Consider the following 18,592-nt stretch of genomic DNA (forward strand, 5'->3'; position numbering starts at 1 on the left):
CCAGGCATGGCTTAAATTCCTTGTGACTTCAACTTCTTTAAAAACACACTTTTTAAGACATAAAGAAGACTGCTATATATATTATTCTGGAACCTTATTTACTTGATAATAAATGTTTGCAATAGTTACTGGCGAACTCTACATTAGAGTATGTGTAATAAATACTTTATGCAGTTATTTCATTTCATCTTCATGGTGTAATTATGCCCATTTTACATATGAGGTGCAGACCCCAGCATGTTAGAAAATGTGCCTAGCATAATATGCTTTGGCTGAGTTGGAATTTAGTCAACTCACAATCAACTATATTATCTGTTCTTAACTACCGCTCTCTCACTTTATTTATAATGACCATACCGAATCCCAAAGTGGTATTTTCCAACAGCTAACTTAATTAGAACCTGATGAAGGATATGGAGGTGGTGTCAGACTCTTGCTAGAAGAAACCATGCTTCTAGGAACACCTTTGTGAATACAGATATATATGTATTCATCTATTTCCTTAAGACAGATGACTACATAGATTATCACTCACACAGAGTGCACAGTAAGATCATTGCTAGTGCTGGGGTATAGCTTAGTGGCACAGAGCGTGGCATACTTAAGGCCCCTGGTTTAGTCCCTACCAGCACACAAAGTATCTCTAAGTGTTACATTATATGGTTTAAGGAATAATGGTACGGAAGAAATGTTTGAGCCAGGTATGATGGTGCACTCCTATAATCCCAACACTCAGAAGGCTGAGGCAGGAGAATAGCAAATTTGAGGCCAGACTGGGCTACACAGCAAGTTCGAAGCCAGCCTGGACTGGTGAGGCTATAGTGAGACTATCTTAAAAACAAAAGCTGGGTGTGGTGGAACAGCCTGTAAGCTCCAAGATCAGCCTAGGCTACAGCCTGAACTACATAACAAGACCCCATCTCAAAAAAAGTTTCTGCATGATCAGTTAGGACACAATATTTTCCCAAGTATTTCTGGTCTGTGGTTGCTTGAATCTGCAGATGCAGAACCATGGGTATGGAAGTGCAACTGCATACATATAAACAAATACATCCAAAGATTTTTAAGTCTGTCTCAAGGGCTTTTATGAGGAAGAAGGAGCAGAACTGTTTCTTACTGTCCACTGAGGAACAAGAAGACCCAAGGGGTAGAAGCTCCATGGGAGGGATGAGAGGGCCACAGACTGCTCCCCTGGACACACACATACACAGTCAGGGCTGTCCCTAGAGGGAGGCCTGGTCATGCCTGGGGCCAAGGGATGCTGCTCAATGTCCTGAAATCAGGGTGTGCCAAGACTCAGGCCCCTCTAACTCTCTGCTGAGGCACAGAGAAATGAGGGCCTCTGGCTGCACACAGGAGAGGGCTCCACACCTCTGCTCTTCAAGGTGGTAGCCAGGGGTAAGAAGTAGGTGGTGAAAAAACTAAGTCGTGTCTCCTGGACATGGTCTCGGATGACAGGTAGCAGCCAACTCCGTGGGAAATCCAGAGTCTCCCTGGGAGAAGAAAGGAAAGGACCCAGTGAGGAAGGGTGACAGCCTGAAGGCCTGCTGTACAGACTCTGAAAGACACCCTTTCCAGGGAGAACTGGGGACTAGAGCTGCCTGGTACTCCGGGGGCCTGGACAACCACAGACACTTACTCAGAGCCATTAATTTCCAAAGGCACAGCCTGTAACACAACCTCAGGTCCCATACTGGTCACTGCAGCCCCCACGGCCTGGTCTAGGGCTGCCGTGTGGGGGAAGTGAGGAGAGAGGCGCAGGTCACACAGAGACTGGAGGCACTGGAGCAAAGGCATAAGAGGTCACAGAGGAGACATGGCTGCAAGGCTGAGGGTGTAGCCCAGGGGTACAGTGATTGCCTGAGGCCCCTGGTAAATCTCCAGTACCTTTTCCCATTCCTCCCATGGTGGCCCAGTCACCTTTCTGGGAATGTAGCACTGGGCACCCGTCATGGGAGTGGTGGGAGCCCACAGCCCCAAGCACCACCTTCTGCTCTGGTCCCAGGAGCTCCCAGCTCACCTTCTTCATCACGGGGTGGGCCTGTCTCCCACACACCTCAAAGAAGACACACAGCAGCTGCAGCACAGAGCTCCAGGCCGCATGGAATTTGTACGTCAGGCCCTCTTCCACTGCCCTGCCAGGGAGAGGCACAGTTAGCCAGTCACACCACTCAGTGCCTCAGCCAGGGAATGTCCATGGCTGGCATCATGAGCTACAGACTTGGAGCTGGCCCTTAAGGAGGTGCCCCAAGAAAAGAAAAAAGAAGTAAAACTTAGAAAGTGGCCCTGTGGTTGGGCGTGGTGGTACACACCTGTAATCCCAGCACTCGGGAGGCTGAGGCAGGAGGATCACTGTGAGTTCCAGAACAGCCTGGGCTACATAGTGAGTTCCAGGTCAGTCTGAACTACATAGTGAGACCCTGTCTCAAAACCCCCCCCCAAAAAAAAAGAAAGTGGCCCTTTGACTCTCTCTGCTGAGTTCAATTTATATACTCCTAGTATTTAAAGAAAAACCTATTGGGGGCAGTCAGGGCATTATTTCCCCTCATGCTGGAGCATAAATCCTAATAAAGCCTCTTTTGTATAGCAAAAAAACTGAAAGAATTAAAACCTGTGAGGTGGTAATCTTTCCCATCTTTAGATGGGGAAACGGAGGTCCAGAGCTTTAAATAACCACACTGAGTCTCCCCAGTCCACACTCTGTCACAGGCCTATGGGAGGATGATGGGCAGGAACAGGAGCATGGGCAGAAGGGAATAACTCTAGCACTCCTGGCTCCTATACACCTTGGCTGGCTCCATCTCCCACTGCCCTCCCTGTCCAGCCCTCTGGAGATTTGAAGCAGTAAGGGCCACTGAAGGCATCACTATGGACAATAGGTGTGGCTGGTGGGGAAGTTTATTCCTTGAGATTTCCTGAAACTTCATCCCAGATGTACAGGCCTCTCTGTCCACATGAGGAATAGTCCCCAGTGTTCTACATCATGACACTGAGCAGAGACCCAGGGGAGACACCAGGACTCTAGCCGCTTTCTTGGGATTACTCAAGGGTGTGGGCCATGTGCGTGAATGGCTCCTCTCACAGGTGTGGAGGGCAGCACCTCAAGTAAGAGTGGATTCTAACTGGTGGTCACCCTGTCACTGGACAGGTGACCTCAGCTTTCTGTCTATAAAATGGGGTTAACACTGCTGTCCCAGCACCCTAAGGATCACTAGCAGCTTCTATTTACTGAACACAAAACCATGTACTGAGTACTGGTAGAAAGCAATCCATATACGCCCTGCCATTCCCTTCAATTGATAAGGATCCTGAGGTTTGGGGAGTTTAAGGACCAGGTCTAGGGTCGAGGATCTCCAGGACAAGAACCCAGGATCCGTACTTACAGCCCACACTATGGCACCCCCCCCCACTGGAAGGGTATCTGAAATGTGGCAGTGCTCCAGTTGGTAGGAGCTGCTCTGGCAGCGGCTCGGTATGCAGGCCAACACCCCCCAGACTAGCTGGTGCTAGGTGATGTGTTGTCCACAGCAAATGTCAGATGAAGCACTGGTCACTATACAGAACTTCCTACAAGGTACCTAACCCTCATGCCTTCTTCAGGTGACTCCATGTTCTCACCTGAACATCTTGGCGATACACTGGGCAGGACCTGAAGCTGAAGAGGTCACCAAGCCAATATCAGCCATGCGCGGAGCCACACACTCCTTCAGGATCTCCTACAAAAAGGAGCCACAGGCTCCCAGGATCAAGGCAGCAGCCAGGAACCACTCATCCCTCCCAGGCGACTGCCTGCTGAAGCTTCTAAGAAGCCATCTCCCAAGGGAGACCAAGGTGGGGTTCAGGGGCGAACTGGGCAGCAAGCACAGCCCTGCTGCTCCCTGCTTCTTCAGTAAGGGCAGGGGCTGGGGAAGTTGTGGTACCTTCAAGCTCTGGGTGGCGGCTGTCACCACCTGTGAATGAGGGGAGAGGAGACAAGGCATCGCAGTTCCAAAAAAGCGACCAAGGTGACCCAGGCCCAGGTCTTGCCGCAACCTGTCAAGACAAAATGTTTCTGCGGGGCCAGGCTCTGTGACTCAGAGACCCCAGCCACCAAGGCTAAATCCTCATCAGTCCAGTTCAAATACAACCAACACCCTGCAGGGCTCTACAGGACCTGGGTGGTGGGGTGGTATGACATTTAATAAAATTACTTTTTTTGTTGGTATTTTTTTTTTTTTTGAGACAGGGACTCACTATGTAGTTGAGAATGACCTGGAACTCATTCAACTCATTCAACCCAGGCTGGTCTCAAATTCATAGTGATCCTCCTACCTCAGCCTCCTGAGTGTCGGGATTATAGGCGTACGCCACCACACCTGGCTTAAAAGTACTATTTTTAAAGTAATAAATCCATATGGTAAAAAAATTAAAACAGGCTGGACGTGGTGGCACAGGCTGGCGTGGGAGCACATGCCTATAATCCTGGCCCTTTGGAAGCTAAAATAGGAGGATCAAGTTCAAGGTGCAGCCTGTGCTACATAGTGAATCAAGATCAGCTTGAACTACATAGGGAGACACTCTTCAAAAAAGAAGAAACAAAAATTCAAACAGGTCTTCAAAGTACAGAATGAAGGTCATGCCTGCCTTAATACCTCCCATTAGCCTGACCTTTAGATACACCTACCAGGAGAAAATCAAAAGTAAAGTTCTTACATACTCTCCCAAAGCTTTTACAAATATATAAACACACAAAATAATAATTGCTCAACATTTGTATAACCCTACATACCACTAATATAACATGCATTCTACTCATTTCAACCTTGCAAAAACAGAGAGAAGTCCTATTTTCATTTCCATTTCATACACAAGAAAGTCGAGACAGAGAAGTTAAGTAACTTGCCAAAGCCCACACAGCAAGGCAGGTGAAGCCCAGATTCTCAGCCTGGCAATCTGGTTCAAAATACCTTAAGAGTTCTTTCCATAGAAGCATATATACTACTCTACTTTTCCCAGTCTCTTGCTATTTACCCAAGTGATTTTTTTGTTTTGTTTTTTTGAGACAGGGTCTCTCTATGTAGCTGAGACTGACCTGGAACTCACTATGTAGCCCAGTCTGGTCTTGAACTCACAGCAATCCTCCTGCCTCAGCCTCCTGAGTGCTGGGATTACAGGTGTGCGCCACCACAACCGGTGTCAACTTCATTATTTCTAATGGCTGCACAGTATTGCACTTTGCATTTAACCTCTCCCTACACCCCACGGGATATTTAGGTTTTTCTAGTTTCTTCCACTATCTACTGCTACAAACATCCTGGGACATAATACCAGGGCACAACTGTGGGCATGCTCCTGCAGGATAAATCCTGAGCATTACTAACAATCTTGGTGATTTTGCCACTGCGGGACCATGTAGGTGAAAGGCAGTCTGGAATAGGACAAAGAAACTGGCCTAGCAAACCTGGGCTGGACACCTGTCCCAGCCCCTCAGTAGTGGTGTGACTAGTTAAACTGCATGCAGAGCTACAGCTTCTGGTTTATAAAGAAGGCTAAGTCCTTCCCTAGTAGGACACCTATGATCAGTGAGGCAAAACAAGGCTACAAAATGTTCGGCACCACCTGAGAGCAGGCTGTGGGACCCTTCAGCTAAAGGAGACAGACCAGCCCAGTGGAGCCACCAGACTGAGGGATCCTCCCTCCAGGAAAAATGTCTCCAAAGGGATCACTGAATACTGATGCTTCTTTCCAATCTTCTTCCAGAAAAGTGGAATTACTATTAAGTGGCCAGGCCCCAACCTTAAATGAATGTGGAAACAGAAAGCAGAAACTAGGTTCAAAGAACCATGAAATCCAGAAGAGAAAACCATTAGCTCTGGTGGGGGTGAGGGTGCTAATGGAGAAAGGGAATGAAACCCTCAGATAAAGAAACTGAGAGCAAGGATATCACAATCAGGGAGTGACAAAAATCAAGATCAAACTCGGTCCCAACATGGAGCACAGTGTGCTCAGCTGCCCTGCTTCTCAAGCACAAGAGCAGAGCTGCAGCCTGCTCAACACACAAGTACCACCCCTCCCAGGAAGCTGACAGCCTCTCCAGCTGCTAGTTCACATCTCCCATCAGCACCACACAGCAGGCAGCCTGGAGGGAGGTCCTGGACCCCTTCCCCTCATTCCTACCGGACCAGGTTGATGTGTGCTTTCTCCATGACCTTCAGCCAGGCCAGCAGGGGCTGCAAGTCATTCTCACTGGGAAGGTAGTCATACAGGGCCTGGAGGTTAGGCAGGGGAGAAGGAGGTGACTAAGCAGGCAGTCAGCAGCAGCCCCAATGAGGACATTTTCCTAGCCTCAAAGCACCAGTGTCCTGCTGACAGGCAGGAATACACAGATCCTTGGCTTCTGCCAATCCACGAAGCCCAGTTACTCTGATATTGTGACAGCCCAGCCTTCAGGAGCAGGAAAATGGCAGCTCACTCATCCTTCTCAGAAGCAATGTGCTAGGCACACAACACACGCGCACACACAAACTTGGCAGTTTTGGGGACTTATGGTTATGGCTGAGAGCCCTGTTCACCAAGATCCTGCTGAAATCATTTATGAGATAAGCTAGGTCAAGAAAGAGCCAAGGCCCTAGCTTCTAGGCTCCTGTCTGCACGCCTGTCTGCTGGCCCCCTCCCTGGCACTGCCCGGCCCACTGCACCTCACTCTCATATAAGCAACAGGACTGGTGCCCCCAAGGAACCCGCCCGGCAGTGCCCCTTCTCCCACACCGAGCCTCACCGTGATGATCTGGGCGTTGAGCTCTGCAGACAGGGTGCTTGGGATGGGCTTGGCATGGAAGAGGCTGTGGAAGGCCTGCATGGCACAGGCTGTCACCAGCTAGAAGAGATACATTGGCTTAGAGGGGAACCACAGAGCCCACAGCCAGCCTGGACCCCTTCACACAGAGTTGGCTAAGGGAGTCACAGGGCCTCCAAACCTTGAACATGCACCTAAGGCCAAGACAATGAGCAGCTGGGCCAGGGATTTATCTCAGTGGCACTGTGCCCACCTCGCAAGCACAAGGTCCTGAGTTCGATCCCCAGTACCAAAAAAAAAAAAAAAAAAAACAACTATACAATAAGATATGGCAAGCACTAGAGGCTGGAAGTAGCTCAGTAGTATAGCGTATGCCTAGCATGTATAAGGTTCAAAGATCAATCTTCAACACCAAACAAGAACAACAAAACCTTTCAATAATGATGATGAAGAACCATGTAACATCATGACTAAAAAAGCAGATTATAGAGCTAAGCATGGTGGCATATGCCTGTATTCCCAGAATGCAGGAGGCTGAGGCAGGAGGATCATTTCAAGTTTGAAGCCAGCCTGAACTACACAGAGACTCTGACTCAAAAACAAATAAAAAACCAGGGGCCAGGAAGGTAGCTCAGTGGCACTGTGCCTGCCTGGCCAATGCAAGGTCCTGATCAATCCCCAGTACCACCATCACCATCTCCGCCCAAAACAAAACACATTAGGGGCCAGGGATTCAGCTCAGTGGTGCTGCCGCCTGCCGCACAAGCACAAGGTCCTGAGTTCAGTCCCCAGTACCAAAAACAAAACAAAACAAAAAAGCAGATTATAAGCCAGCTGTGGTGGCACACAGATGTGATCCCACTTACTCAGTAGGCAGAGGCAGGACTGCCTGGGAAAATTAGTGGGACCTTATCTCAAAATAAAATGAAAAAAGGGCTGAGGATGTAGCTTGGCACTCAATGGATTAAATCCCTAGTGTCTCTCTCTCTCTCTCTCACACACACACACACACACACACACACACACACACACACACACAAAACAAAGTGAAAAGCAAATAAAAATAGACAAGACAAAAAAGCTGTCTATACTATGTATGTAGACAGTTAAGGGAGAAAAGAGACAGTTTTCACTTTATATACTTCTGAATGGGTTTTCCCTCTAAATATTAGTCATATAATTTAATAATAAAAATTTTTAGCCAAGCAGGAGGATGCTGTGACTTCAAGGCCAGCCTAGGCTACACAGTGAGACCTTGTCTCAAAAAAAAATTGTTTTTTGGGCTGGGGATTTAGCTCAGTGGTTCTATTGCCTGCTTTGCAAGCACAAGGTCCTGAGTTCAATCCCTGATAAAAAAAAATTTTTTTTTCATGTATATCAACAAACACTACAAGAGACACTATACACAAAACAATATACAAGCCAGGCATGGCAGCACATGCTTATCACAGCACTTCGGAGACTGAGGGAAGAGAGTTGTCATGAGTTCACAACCAACTTGGCTACACAGTGAGTTTAAGGTCAGCCTAAATGACATAACAAGACAAACAAAATATATAAAGATTGATAGCTGGGTGTGGTAGTGCATGCTGTAATCCCAGCATTCTTGAGGCTAAGGCAGAAGGATCACTGTGAGTTCAAAGCTAGCCTGGGGTACACAGTAAGTTCAAGGCTAGGCTGAACTACATAATGAGACCCTGTCTCAAAGCAAAAAATAATAATAATAAGAAGAAAAGATTAGTCCAGGGGATGTAGCTCAGTGGCGCCATGCCTGCCTGGCAAGAGCAAGGCCCTGAGTTCAATCCCCGGGGTGGGGGAGGAGTGGGTTGGAGGGGAATTAACAAAACTGTGCTAAGGAGTGCCTGTCTGGCAAACATGAGGTACTGAGTTCAATTTCCAGTACCCTCTCCAAAAAACCAAAAAACTGCTAGAACGGTATCTTCTTCCTCTTCTTCCTCTTCTTCCTCTTCTTCTGTGTGTGTGTGTGTGTGTGTGTGTGTGTGTGTGTGTGTGTGTGAGTATGTGGAGTGTATATGTGTGGTGTGTATGTGTTGCAAGGAATTAAACCCAAGGCCTCACACATTTTAGGCAAGCACTCTATACTGATCTATACTGCCAGCTCCCAGGGATAACCCATGCATCTTCAAAGCTGCTATACTAGTATGTTAGTAAGCAAGACAGCAAACAAACAAACAAATGGTATAAAGTAGAAACAACTGTGACTCTGGCTGGAGTGGAGCTTGAAAGGGAAAGTGACACTTTTAGCAGCCATACCAGCAATCCTCACTATGACTGATCGCTGAGGTCAGCTTCCAACTATACCAGGGCCTGAGGTGGCCTGGCCTATCTCAACACTGAGGACGTCATGGGACATCATGTCAGTTTTTATGTAAGAGCAGGGTCAGGACAGGGAGACCTCAGATCCTACTTTATTTTAATCTTCCTGCCTCAGCCTCCTGAGCACTAGTGTGTACTACCATGCTCAGCTAAATTTTTATTTTTTGAGACAGGTTGGTCTCAAACTCAGCCTCAGCTGATCCTCCTGAGTAGCTGGGACTACAGACACATATCACTGCACCCAGTGCTAAGTCCTGCTTTTCGCCTGACCAATGAATTCCCCACATGCCACACCCACGGGCCCCCCTTTCCTATGGCTTGAACTCACCACATGGCTCAAGGTCATGACCCGCAGAAGCATCTCACTGCAGTTCTTCACCAGGCCTTCTGGGAAGCAGGGCAGCATGTCTTTCAGTAGCGTCAGCATGTGTAGTGTGGTAGTGGCTTCCTTGGCACCTGGCACATAAAGGGGGAGATTTATTAGCAATCCTCCTCCGCTGGCCACCACTTCTCACCCATCTGCCCTTGGCCTGGCCTCTGCACCTCCAGACTTCTCAATCTCCTGGATGCAGAACTTGGCAGTGGAAACAGCAGCAGGATGATGGGCAGGGGACTTCTCACCAAACATGAATTCACTGCCCTTAAGGACTGAGCACACTCCATGCTGGGCAGCCTTTCGGATCTGAGGGGGAAGAAAATGGGGGGACAAGACCAGATCAGCGTTCCACCAACCACCAAGTTTTAATTGAACACCTACTATATACCCAGTACTATATCAGGGCCTCTCACATGTAGGACCCTGAGCACTCTTCTAACTCACCAAATGACCCTGTACAAGCCCAACTACTTAATCCAAGTGTTCTAATTTTTAAGAAAGGAATTTAGCCATTCAACCATGCAGCAAATACTGAGTGTCACCAAGTCAAGTACCACTTCACATATTAGCAGCTGACAGTGAACTAACATCCTGTTTGAGTGGCAGAAAATAAATACACAGCTGAAGGTAAAAAATACAGTGGTACCTTGGTTCACAAACTTAATCTGTTCTACGATTTTGGAAAAGGTGACCACATTTGTGTTTGTGTGGGAAAGATGGCTGTGGTCATGTCACCTGATGCATGTCACCTGATGCAGAGTTTGTAAACAAAAACAAAATTTTGCTAAATGCTGTTTACGAACTAAATTGTTTGTAAAAAAAATTCATAAACTGAGAGTCCACCATAATTTGTTGCACAAGCGGGTCCAGCCTGGATAACTTAGTAAATTAGTGCAAACTTGCCTCAAAGGAAATAATTTTAAAAGGGTTGGGGATATATCTCATTTTGAAAACCCTAGGTTCAACCAACAGTACTAAAAACAAAAAATTTTGCAGACAATAAAACAGGGTTATTAGTTTAGGGGTGGGGGTGGTACTAGGGATTGAACCCAGTGTTTCATTCACCAGACAAGTGCTCCACCACTGAGCTACATTCCCAGTTTGTTTATTTTATATTCAGGCAGTCTCACTAAACTGGCCTTAAATTTGTAATCCTGCCTCAGCCTCTCAAGTATCTGGGATTATAGTCCTGCAGCTCCACATTGGCAGATTACTACTCTTTATGGAGTGGCTAATAAAGTTGCATTTCAGCAGTAACGTAAAGATGAGAGAAACACCCAGTGGTGATGGCACACACTTAAACTTCTTAGAGAGCTTGTCTCAAAAAACAGGGGGGTGGGGAGAGAAGGCGGGGAAGGGAGAGAAGGGTCAGGGATTTAGTTCAGTGGCACTGTGTCTGCCTTGCAAGCACAAGGTCCTGAGTTAGACCCCCAGCACTGAAAATTAATTAATAAAAGGAGAAAGAAGGGAGGGAGGGAAATACTGTGAACATACAGGGAAGGAGGTGTAAGATTCCCTAGGCTAAAGTGCTTGGAACAGTGACAGGTGATATAATAATTACTATAAGGCTCCCTGCCTTAAGTTTCTGGATGAGACAGGGTAGGGAACCACTACTTGCTGAATGCCTGCTACATGGCAAGAACTGCCCCAGACCTGAAAACAACGAAGACTTCCCAAAACCCCACATAAAGGTTAGAATTATTATCCCTCCTATATAGCTGTTGAGGAAGCTATGGCTTGGAGAAAAGTAAGTAACATGGCCAAGGTGACACACCAGTAGTGAATCCAGGATCCATCTCAGGTCTATGGAACCCCAGAACCCCTTCTCCCACAATGCCACCCTCTGCCAAGGTAAAGATGCACTGGGAGATTCATGAGTCAACAGTCACTGACTGAGAAGGCAGCAGACTCGGAAGGGGCCGAGAGTGACGCTCCTGCCTAAGCAGATCAGAAGGAGAACCTGGTAAGAGCCCAGTACAGGTCTCCTCGGCCAGTCTAGCCCGTATTCTGGTGTCTCGAAGTCTCACCTTGGGCTTGGCATGCACGGTGAAGCTCAGCAGCCCATGGTATACCTGAAGGGTCACAGGGTAGCCCCAGGCCTCCAGGTCTTGCTTCCGCAGAAGGGTAGCCATGCAGGAGAGGACCTTGAAGATGAGAGGCAGAGTTCCTCAGCTCCACCAGCGCCAGCCCGGAGGAAAGGGTTCAGATTCTAACCAACTCCAGCAAATCCCAAAAGGATCTGTCTAAGATTGGCAGAGTGCCTCCCAAGGAGCACCCATCCTTTAATCAACCTGAGGAGCTCCTGGAGTCACAAATACTAACCCATCGGAGAGCAGAGGTGGAGCCGCTGCTGGCCTGGGCAGACATGATGTCCATGAAGGCTTTGGAGGTATCAGAGAACTTCTTAATGAGCACAGGACTAGGCACACTGTGGGGAGAACAGAGACTGTCCCAGAGGGGCCTCTGAAGAACAGCTGGGCAGGCCCTGGTAGTATAAAGGAAGCTGGACCAAGGAAGGGTGCATTATAATACACCAGCCCCCAGCCCCTCAGTGACACCAGATCTCCGGCTTCCCTCACCTTCCTACTACCCATTCTCTGCACTGCCCATGCATCAATCCTTCTGCCCCAGCTGCAGGTCTGCACACAGCCTTGCGCCAACATTCTAGCCTATTCCTCCTGGACCCCTGACTGTCCAGAGCTGGCTCCTCCCCAGGCACCAGCACTTACTCCATGGTGGGACAGCTCAAGCCACACCCAGAGCCTGACGTTGTAGAATGCTGCCAATACACAAGGATCTTAGCATTTTTGTTTTTTAACTGGCAAAATATACATACATACCTACATACATAAAACTTGTTATCTTAACCATTTTTGCAGAACTAGGGACTAAACCCAGGGCCTTGTGCTTTCTAGTCAAGCACTCTACCACTGAACTTACATCCTTAGCACTTTTGTATTTTACTTTGAGACAGGGTCATGTTACATTGCCCAGGCAGGTTGAACGTGATGGTGCATGGCAATAAACCCAGCACTCAGGGTGTTCAAGGCCTGCCTAAACTACATAGATTATAAAAAAAAAAAAAAAAAAAAAGTTGCACTGGCTGGTCACACACTTGAGATCCTTCTGCCTCAGCCTCTCCAGCAGCTGGGATTATAGGTATGTAACCTCCATCCAGTTATCATCTTGAAGTGCAATTTGGTTGTATTATGTATATTCACACTGTTTTGCAACCAATCTCCAAAATGCTTTCACCATAAAAAATCCTGTTCCTCTTGTTCACATGCCCTCTTGCACAGAGACTTGCAGTTCAAACAAGAGATGGGACTCACCGCTTCAGGACAAGGTTCAGTAGGTAAGCAACGGCAGCCAGGGACTCTGGGGACTCCACAGCCTCCATTGTTGTCATCTGAGGGCCAGATTAAAGGGGAGTGAGTAACGTGTCATACTATACAAACAGGAAGGAGAAAAGGAGAACCATGGTCCAATGTAACAATTATGACCAAGAACCATGGTGTCAGAGGTTCAAATCCAGGCTTTGGCACCATGTGATTTTATTCATCACTCATTTTCCTAATGTAAAATAGGGATAATAGTCATGTGTTACCAAAAAAAAAAAAAAAATGTTTTAGCTTAGTGGTTCCACAGCCTGCCTGTTAAGCACAAGGTTCTGAGTTCACTCCCCAGTACCAAAAAAGAAAGAAAGAAAAAAGACAGTGGTCCTATAAGATTCTGTCACCTAGTGTGATACTGTATCAGTTCTATTTGTGTTAAAACACTCTGTAATATTCATATAATGCCAACATTGCCTAACAATACATTTCCCAGAAGTTATCCCTGTTAACTAAATTAATACATGTAAAATACAAACGATACAGCCTCACACCATAAAAATCCTATGCTACTATCTAATTTACCTCATTCTTCTAGAATAGAGGTTGGTAAATATTTTCTACAAAAATAACAAATATTTTTCTGGGAGTGGTGTTACATTCCTGCAATCCAATCCAAGCATTCTGAAAGGTAGAGATGGGAGGATCTCAAATTCAAGGTTGGGCAACTTAACTTTAAATTTTTTTGGTTTTTTGAGACAGGGTCTTAATATGCAGCTTAGGCTGGCTTTGAACTTGCAGCAATTATCCTGCCTCAGCCTCCTAAGTGCTGGTATTAAAGGTGTGCAACACCATGCCTGGCCTTAATTTATATTTAATATACGTTTGTGTTTTTTTGGTGCTGGATATAGAACTTGGGACCTTGTGCTTGCGAGGCAGGTGGCAGTACCAACGAGCTAAATCCCCAGCCTTTTAATTTATATTTAAAAAATAAAAAAGGCCAGGCGTGGGAGACTGAGGCAGGAAGATCACTATGAGTTTGAGACCAGCCTGGGCTACATAGTGAGTTCCAGGTCAGTCTCAACTATACAGTTAGACCCTGTCTCAAAAAAACCCAAAATAAATAAATAAATTACTTAATTAATTAAAAGGGATGGCCAGAGATTTAGCTCAGTGGTATTGCTGCCTGCCTGGCAAGTGCAAATACCTGAATTCAATCCCCAGTACCAAAAAATAAAGTAAAATAAAAAAGGGAGGCTGAGACAGGTGGATCAATGAGAGTTCAAGGCTAGCCTGAACTATATAGCCAGATCCTGTCTCAAAAAACAAGGGCCAGGGATGTAGCTCAGCATGAAGGTCCTGGGTTCAATTTCTAGTACTGGGAAAAACAAGTATATTTTGGAAGTCAGGTATAGTGTCTCTGTTGCATATTCTTAGCGTATGTTTTTTTAACAACCCCTTAAAAATATAAAAACCAGCCGGGCGTGGTGGCGCACGTCTGTAATCCCAGCACTTAGGAGGCTGAGGCAGGAGGATCACTGTGAGTTCGAGACCAGCCTGGGCTACATAGTGAGTTCAGGTCAGTCTCAACTACATAGTGAGACCCTGTCTCAAAAAATAAAATAAAATAAAATAAAAATAATATATATATGTGTGTATGCAGCTAGCCAATCTTAGAAATGTAAAAGCACAAGGTCCTAAGTTCAATCCTGGGCACACACAAAAAAAAAAAAAACACAGAAAGAAAAGAAAAGAGAGAAGAGAAAAAGAAAACACAAGAACAAATGATAAAAATTAAAACAAGAGGAAAGATAAGGACCTTCCCTCCCAGGACGAAAGTACCTATGCTAAGTTAGTTGGCAGCTTCTCTCAAACCTCAAGGCTGGGGGTCAGGGATCTATAGGACTGGGGAGACCACAACAATGATGAGGACTGACTGATGAGGACAGACATAGACATGCAGAGTAATAATCTGTTTCCTATGAACCAGCTAAATGACTAATTTTCTTTAGATCATAAACCTGCAAAGATACCTGACCTCACCGCTCTGCTTATGTACATAAGTCTACAACAAAGAAAGCACATCAGACTTCTATGCAGAGTATCCATCAAGATCTTTTTTTTATTATTATTTCCAATAAACACTCCTAACGTCTTCCTTTTGTCTTTTGTAATTTTATTCTTCAATTTCAGGAGACAATTTGTACAAAATCAACTGTTTCAACATCATTTAAAAGGCTGAAGCAAGCCGGGTGTGGTGGCGGACGCCTGTAATCCCAGCACTTGGGAGGCTGAGGCAGGAGGACCACTGTGAGTTCGAGACCAGCCTGGGCTACATAGTGAGTTCCAGGTCGGTCTCAACTACATAGTGAGACCCTGTCTCAAAAAAACCAAAAAACAAACAAACAAATAAAAGTCTGAAGCAGGACTGCAAGTTCAAGGCTAGCCTGGCCTACATAGCATGGAAAGAAAGAGAAAGAGAGGGAGGGAGGAAGGAAGAAAGGATGGAAGGAAAGGAAGGGAAGGAAAGAGAGAGAGAGAGGCAGGGAAGAAAAGGAAAGGGAAGGGGAGGGGAGAGGGAAGGGGAAGGGACAACATAGCACATACAGGCCTTATGAAGCCATGTGAGCTTAACAGAAGCACTTTCCCTAACAAGGTTATCCTTCTCTGTCCCTCCAGGCTGGGGACACTTTTCTTCTCTCTATAGGCTGACTAATGTGCTCTCAACATCCAACCTCAAATTGCACTCTCACCAGAGCAGCAAAATACTCCGTCTCCGTCTCCTTCCCTCCTTGGGAGCGAATCACCTCAGTGACAGCGGCCAGAACTGCACAGATCTGCATGAGGGAGAGAGCACCTGTGACATATCTTAAACCCAATCCCATCCCAGGCTTCCTCTTCTCCCTCCTTCACAAACTGATTCCTTATACAGCCAAAAGACAGGCAAGAGAGGCACAGACAAGAGCCATGGCAATACACCACAAAGCCTACAGCCCCAGCTATCTGGGAAGTTAACACCAGAGAACTGTTTGAGCTCAAGTTCAAGGCCACCCTGGGCAACATAACAAGACCTTGTCTCTACAGCCAGGCATGGTGGTACACATCTGTAATGCTAGTGCTTGGGAGGCTGACACAGGAGGATCACCATGAGTTTGAGGCTAGCCTGGGCTACACAGTGAGTTCAAGGCCAGCCTGAACTACACAGTGAGACCTTGACTCAAAAAACAAAACAAAACGACCTTGTCTCTGAAAGAATCTCATTTGCGTCAGATTTAGCTCAGTGGTGCCAGTAAGATCCTGAGTTCAATCCCCGGTACCACAAAAAATAAGAATCTCATTTAAAAAGATACTGATTAGGCAGGCATGGTGGCACAAGCCTGTAATCCCAGCCCTCGGGAGGCTGAAGCAGAAGAATCGCTGTGAGTTCGAGACCAGCCTGTGCTACATGGTGAGTTCCAGGTCAGACTCAACTACACAGTGAGACCCTGTCTCAAAAAAACAAACAAACAAACAAAAAAAAGATACTGACTACATATTTTGAACAATACTTCATATGTAACAGAAAATATATAAAGATTACCAGTTTCTTTTTTTGAGACATTTCATTTAAACAATGAAAAATATAAACATATTAACTTTAAAATATAAGTAAAAATTTAGATCTTTCTTGCTCAATAAAACTGTTAGTCAGAATTACTTTATTCAATAAGTATTGCTAGAAATATATTCTTTTTTGGGGGGGGGTACCGGAGATCGAACTTGGGTCCTTGCGCTTGCAAGGCAGGCGGTGGAACTACTGAGCTAAATCCCTGGCCCTCTTAGTCTATGTAATAAGTCCTGTGAGGTAGGCGTGGTGGCACACACTGGTAATCCCAGCACCCTGGGAGGCAGAGGCAGGAGGGTTGCAAGTTCAAGCCCAGTCTGGACAAATAAGATTTTGTTTTTGTATCAAAAACAAAAAATAAAAAAAGCTCAGGGCCGGGGATTTAGCTCAGTGGTTCCATAAATGTTTGGAAATACTACCTTAGGGACTTAACACTTCAGCAGAACATATACAAAAAGTGGAAAGTGGAGGCTGGGCATGATGGTGCATGCCGGTAATTCCAGCACTTATGAAGGCTGAGGCAATAGCATGTCGAGTTCAAGTCCAGAATAGACTATATAGCTGATGAAACCCTGTATTAACAGGAACAACAACAAAAATAAGTGGAACCTGCCCTAGAAGGGTAATATGAAGGGGACACAAAGGGTAGTAGAGATGACACATCATCCAGAAACACCAGCTGCTGTCACCAGAGCTGGAAGAAAATAAAAGACCTACATCTGGGCCCTCCTCGCCACCCACCCATTCCTAAGCCTCCCTGCTACCTCCTTGTGGGCAGCCGAGTTGGACTCCCAGAAGCGCTGCACTTTGCTGAAGGTGACATTTGTGCAGTCAGAGAGGCCACTCAGGAAAGTGCCTGAGGACTTCTCGGTGAAAGCCAGCTCCTCGCCTTCTTCCATGGCAGTCTCAGAGGCTTCGCTTTTGGCCCTGTGCAGGGACCCCGACTGCAGCTCATTGTGTAACCTCACAGCATCAACAGTCAGGTCGCTCTTTCCTGAGAACCAGACGCACAAGGTAAGGTCCCCACTTTCGATCCAAACCTCTTTTTGGCCGAAAGAATATCCTTGTGAAAAGAATCAGCCCAGTCCGGATCCCCAACCCCAGAGGCTGAATTCTGAACCCATTCTGCCCCGAGAGCCCACCACAAACTACAACTTAGAAGACCGAGGAGAAAAGCGACCCGCCCCCCAAGTAACCTTCGGCTTCCCTGTTCTTATGGTGCAGGTGCCCGTGGGGGTCGGACGCGACTACATTCAGGGGCCTAGGAAATACATGAAGATGCAAAGCTCCGTAAAAAGCCACCCCGGGTTAAACAGCCGCGCGTCCAGCTCTGACACCCGCAGTACTCTAGACAGCCATTCCCCACTGGGGACAGCTTCTGCATCTGTTAAACGGGAACGGGGGGCCTTGGCAGTAAGCTCCAGATCCGATATTCTAAAAGCCAAAGGCGCAAGGCCCGGCTCCCGTCCGGACCCAAGCCTGGGCCACCAGAGAACCCATCGACTACCTGACGGCCGGCTGAAGAAGCGGCTGCGGGCGGCCTGGCGGTGGCGGCAGATGGTGGGGTTACTGTCGCTGCTATGGCCTTTCTTCCAGCGCTTTAACTTGGCCGAGACACCAGAGGGCAACTTTCCCGAGCGACCCATGTCGCCTAAACAGTGACCCGGAGACAATTTAAAAGACCGGCTTCCAGAGGCTCGGAAACGCGAGTGGAACCCACGTGCGTTGCTAGCCGGTTTCACTTCCTCTTCCTCTGACGTTACTTCCGGACTCCCGGCCGTTACCATGACAAAACAGTCAACATCCGGTTGTAGGTTCGCCCTTTGCATCCGGAAACCTAGGCTCCCTGAGATCTGTTGCGAGGGAATTTCTGTTGTTAGGGATATTCTGGGCTTCTCCAGGGCCGCATTTCTTGGCCACAGGAATAAATCTTATAAAACTGCAATTCTTTTGCAAGTTAAAAAGAAATGTGCTGAGCCTGGTGGTGCACACGTGTAATGCCAACACACGGGAGGCTGAGGCAGGAGGAAGATTGCCACGAGTCCGAGGCCAGCCTGGGATACAAAGTGAGTTTGAGGCCAGCCCAAACTACATAGCGAGACACTGTCTCAAAAAACAAAAGCACAAAAAGTAAATTTACTAATCCAAATCAATCGATTTTCAAAAAT

General features: G+C 46.9%; 1 protein-coding gene across 3 annotated transcripts in view; it reads right to left on the bottom strand.

Annotated features, from left to right (window-relative positions):
• Rrp12 (ribosomal RNA processing 12 homolog) overlaps positions 1–18,196 on the bottom strand; it is a 33,185-nt gene extending 14,989 nt beyond the window's left edge. For 2 of the 3 annotated variants that reach the window (XM_010620407.3, XM_010620406.3), the window contains exons 1-15: positions 17,932–18,196; positions 17,189–17,418; positions 15,574–15,657; positions 12,821–12,897; positions 11,811–11,916; positions 11,516–11,632; positions 9,656–9,794; positions 9,441–9,568; positions 6,758–6,856; positions 6,157–6,248; positions 3,921–4,032; positions 3,619–3,716; positions 2,021–2,135; positions 1,640–1,782; positions 1,372–1,493 (exon numbers count right to left, since the gene is read on the bottom strand). In XM_010620407.3, the coding sequence (XP_010618709.1) occupies positions 1,372–1,493; positions 1,640–1,782; positions 2,021–2,135; positions 3,619–3,716; positions 3,921–4,032; positions 6,157–6,248; positions 6,758–6,856; positions 9,441–9,568; positions 9,656–9,794; positions 11,516–11,632; positions 11,811–11,916; positions 12,821–12,897; positions 15,574–15,657; positions 17,189–17,418; positions 17,932–18,070 (1,801 nt within the window). In that variant the 5' untranslated portion in view covers positions 18,071–18,196. The remainder of the gene's footprint in view (positions 1–1,371; positions 1,494–1,639; positions 1,783–2,020; positions 2,136–3,618; positions 3,717–3,920; positions 4,033–6,156; positions 6,249–6,757; positions 6,857–9,440; positions 9,569–9,655; positions 9,795–11,515; positions 11,633–11,810; positions 11,917–12,820; positions 12,898–15,573; positions 15,658–17,188; positions 17,419–17,931) is intronic. The other variant, XM_010620408.3, reaches the window with a different exon arrangement.
• Between the last annotated feature and the right edge of the window lie 396 nt (positions 18,197–18,592).

This window comes from Fukomys damarensis, unplaced genomic scaffold (assembly GCF_012274545.1).
Source record: "Fukomys damarensis isolate Sample0158 unplaced genomic scaffold, DMR_v1.0_HiC HiC_scaffold_8, whole genome shotgun sequence".
Classification (NCBI taxonomy): Eukaryota; Metazoa; Chordata; class Mammalia; order Rodentia; family Bathyergidae; genus Fukomys; species Fukomys damarensis.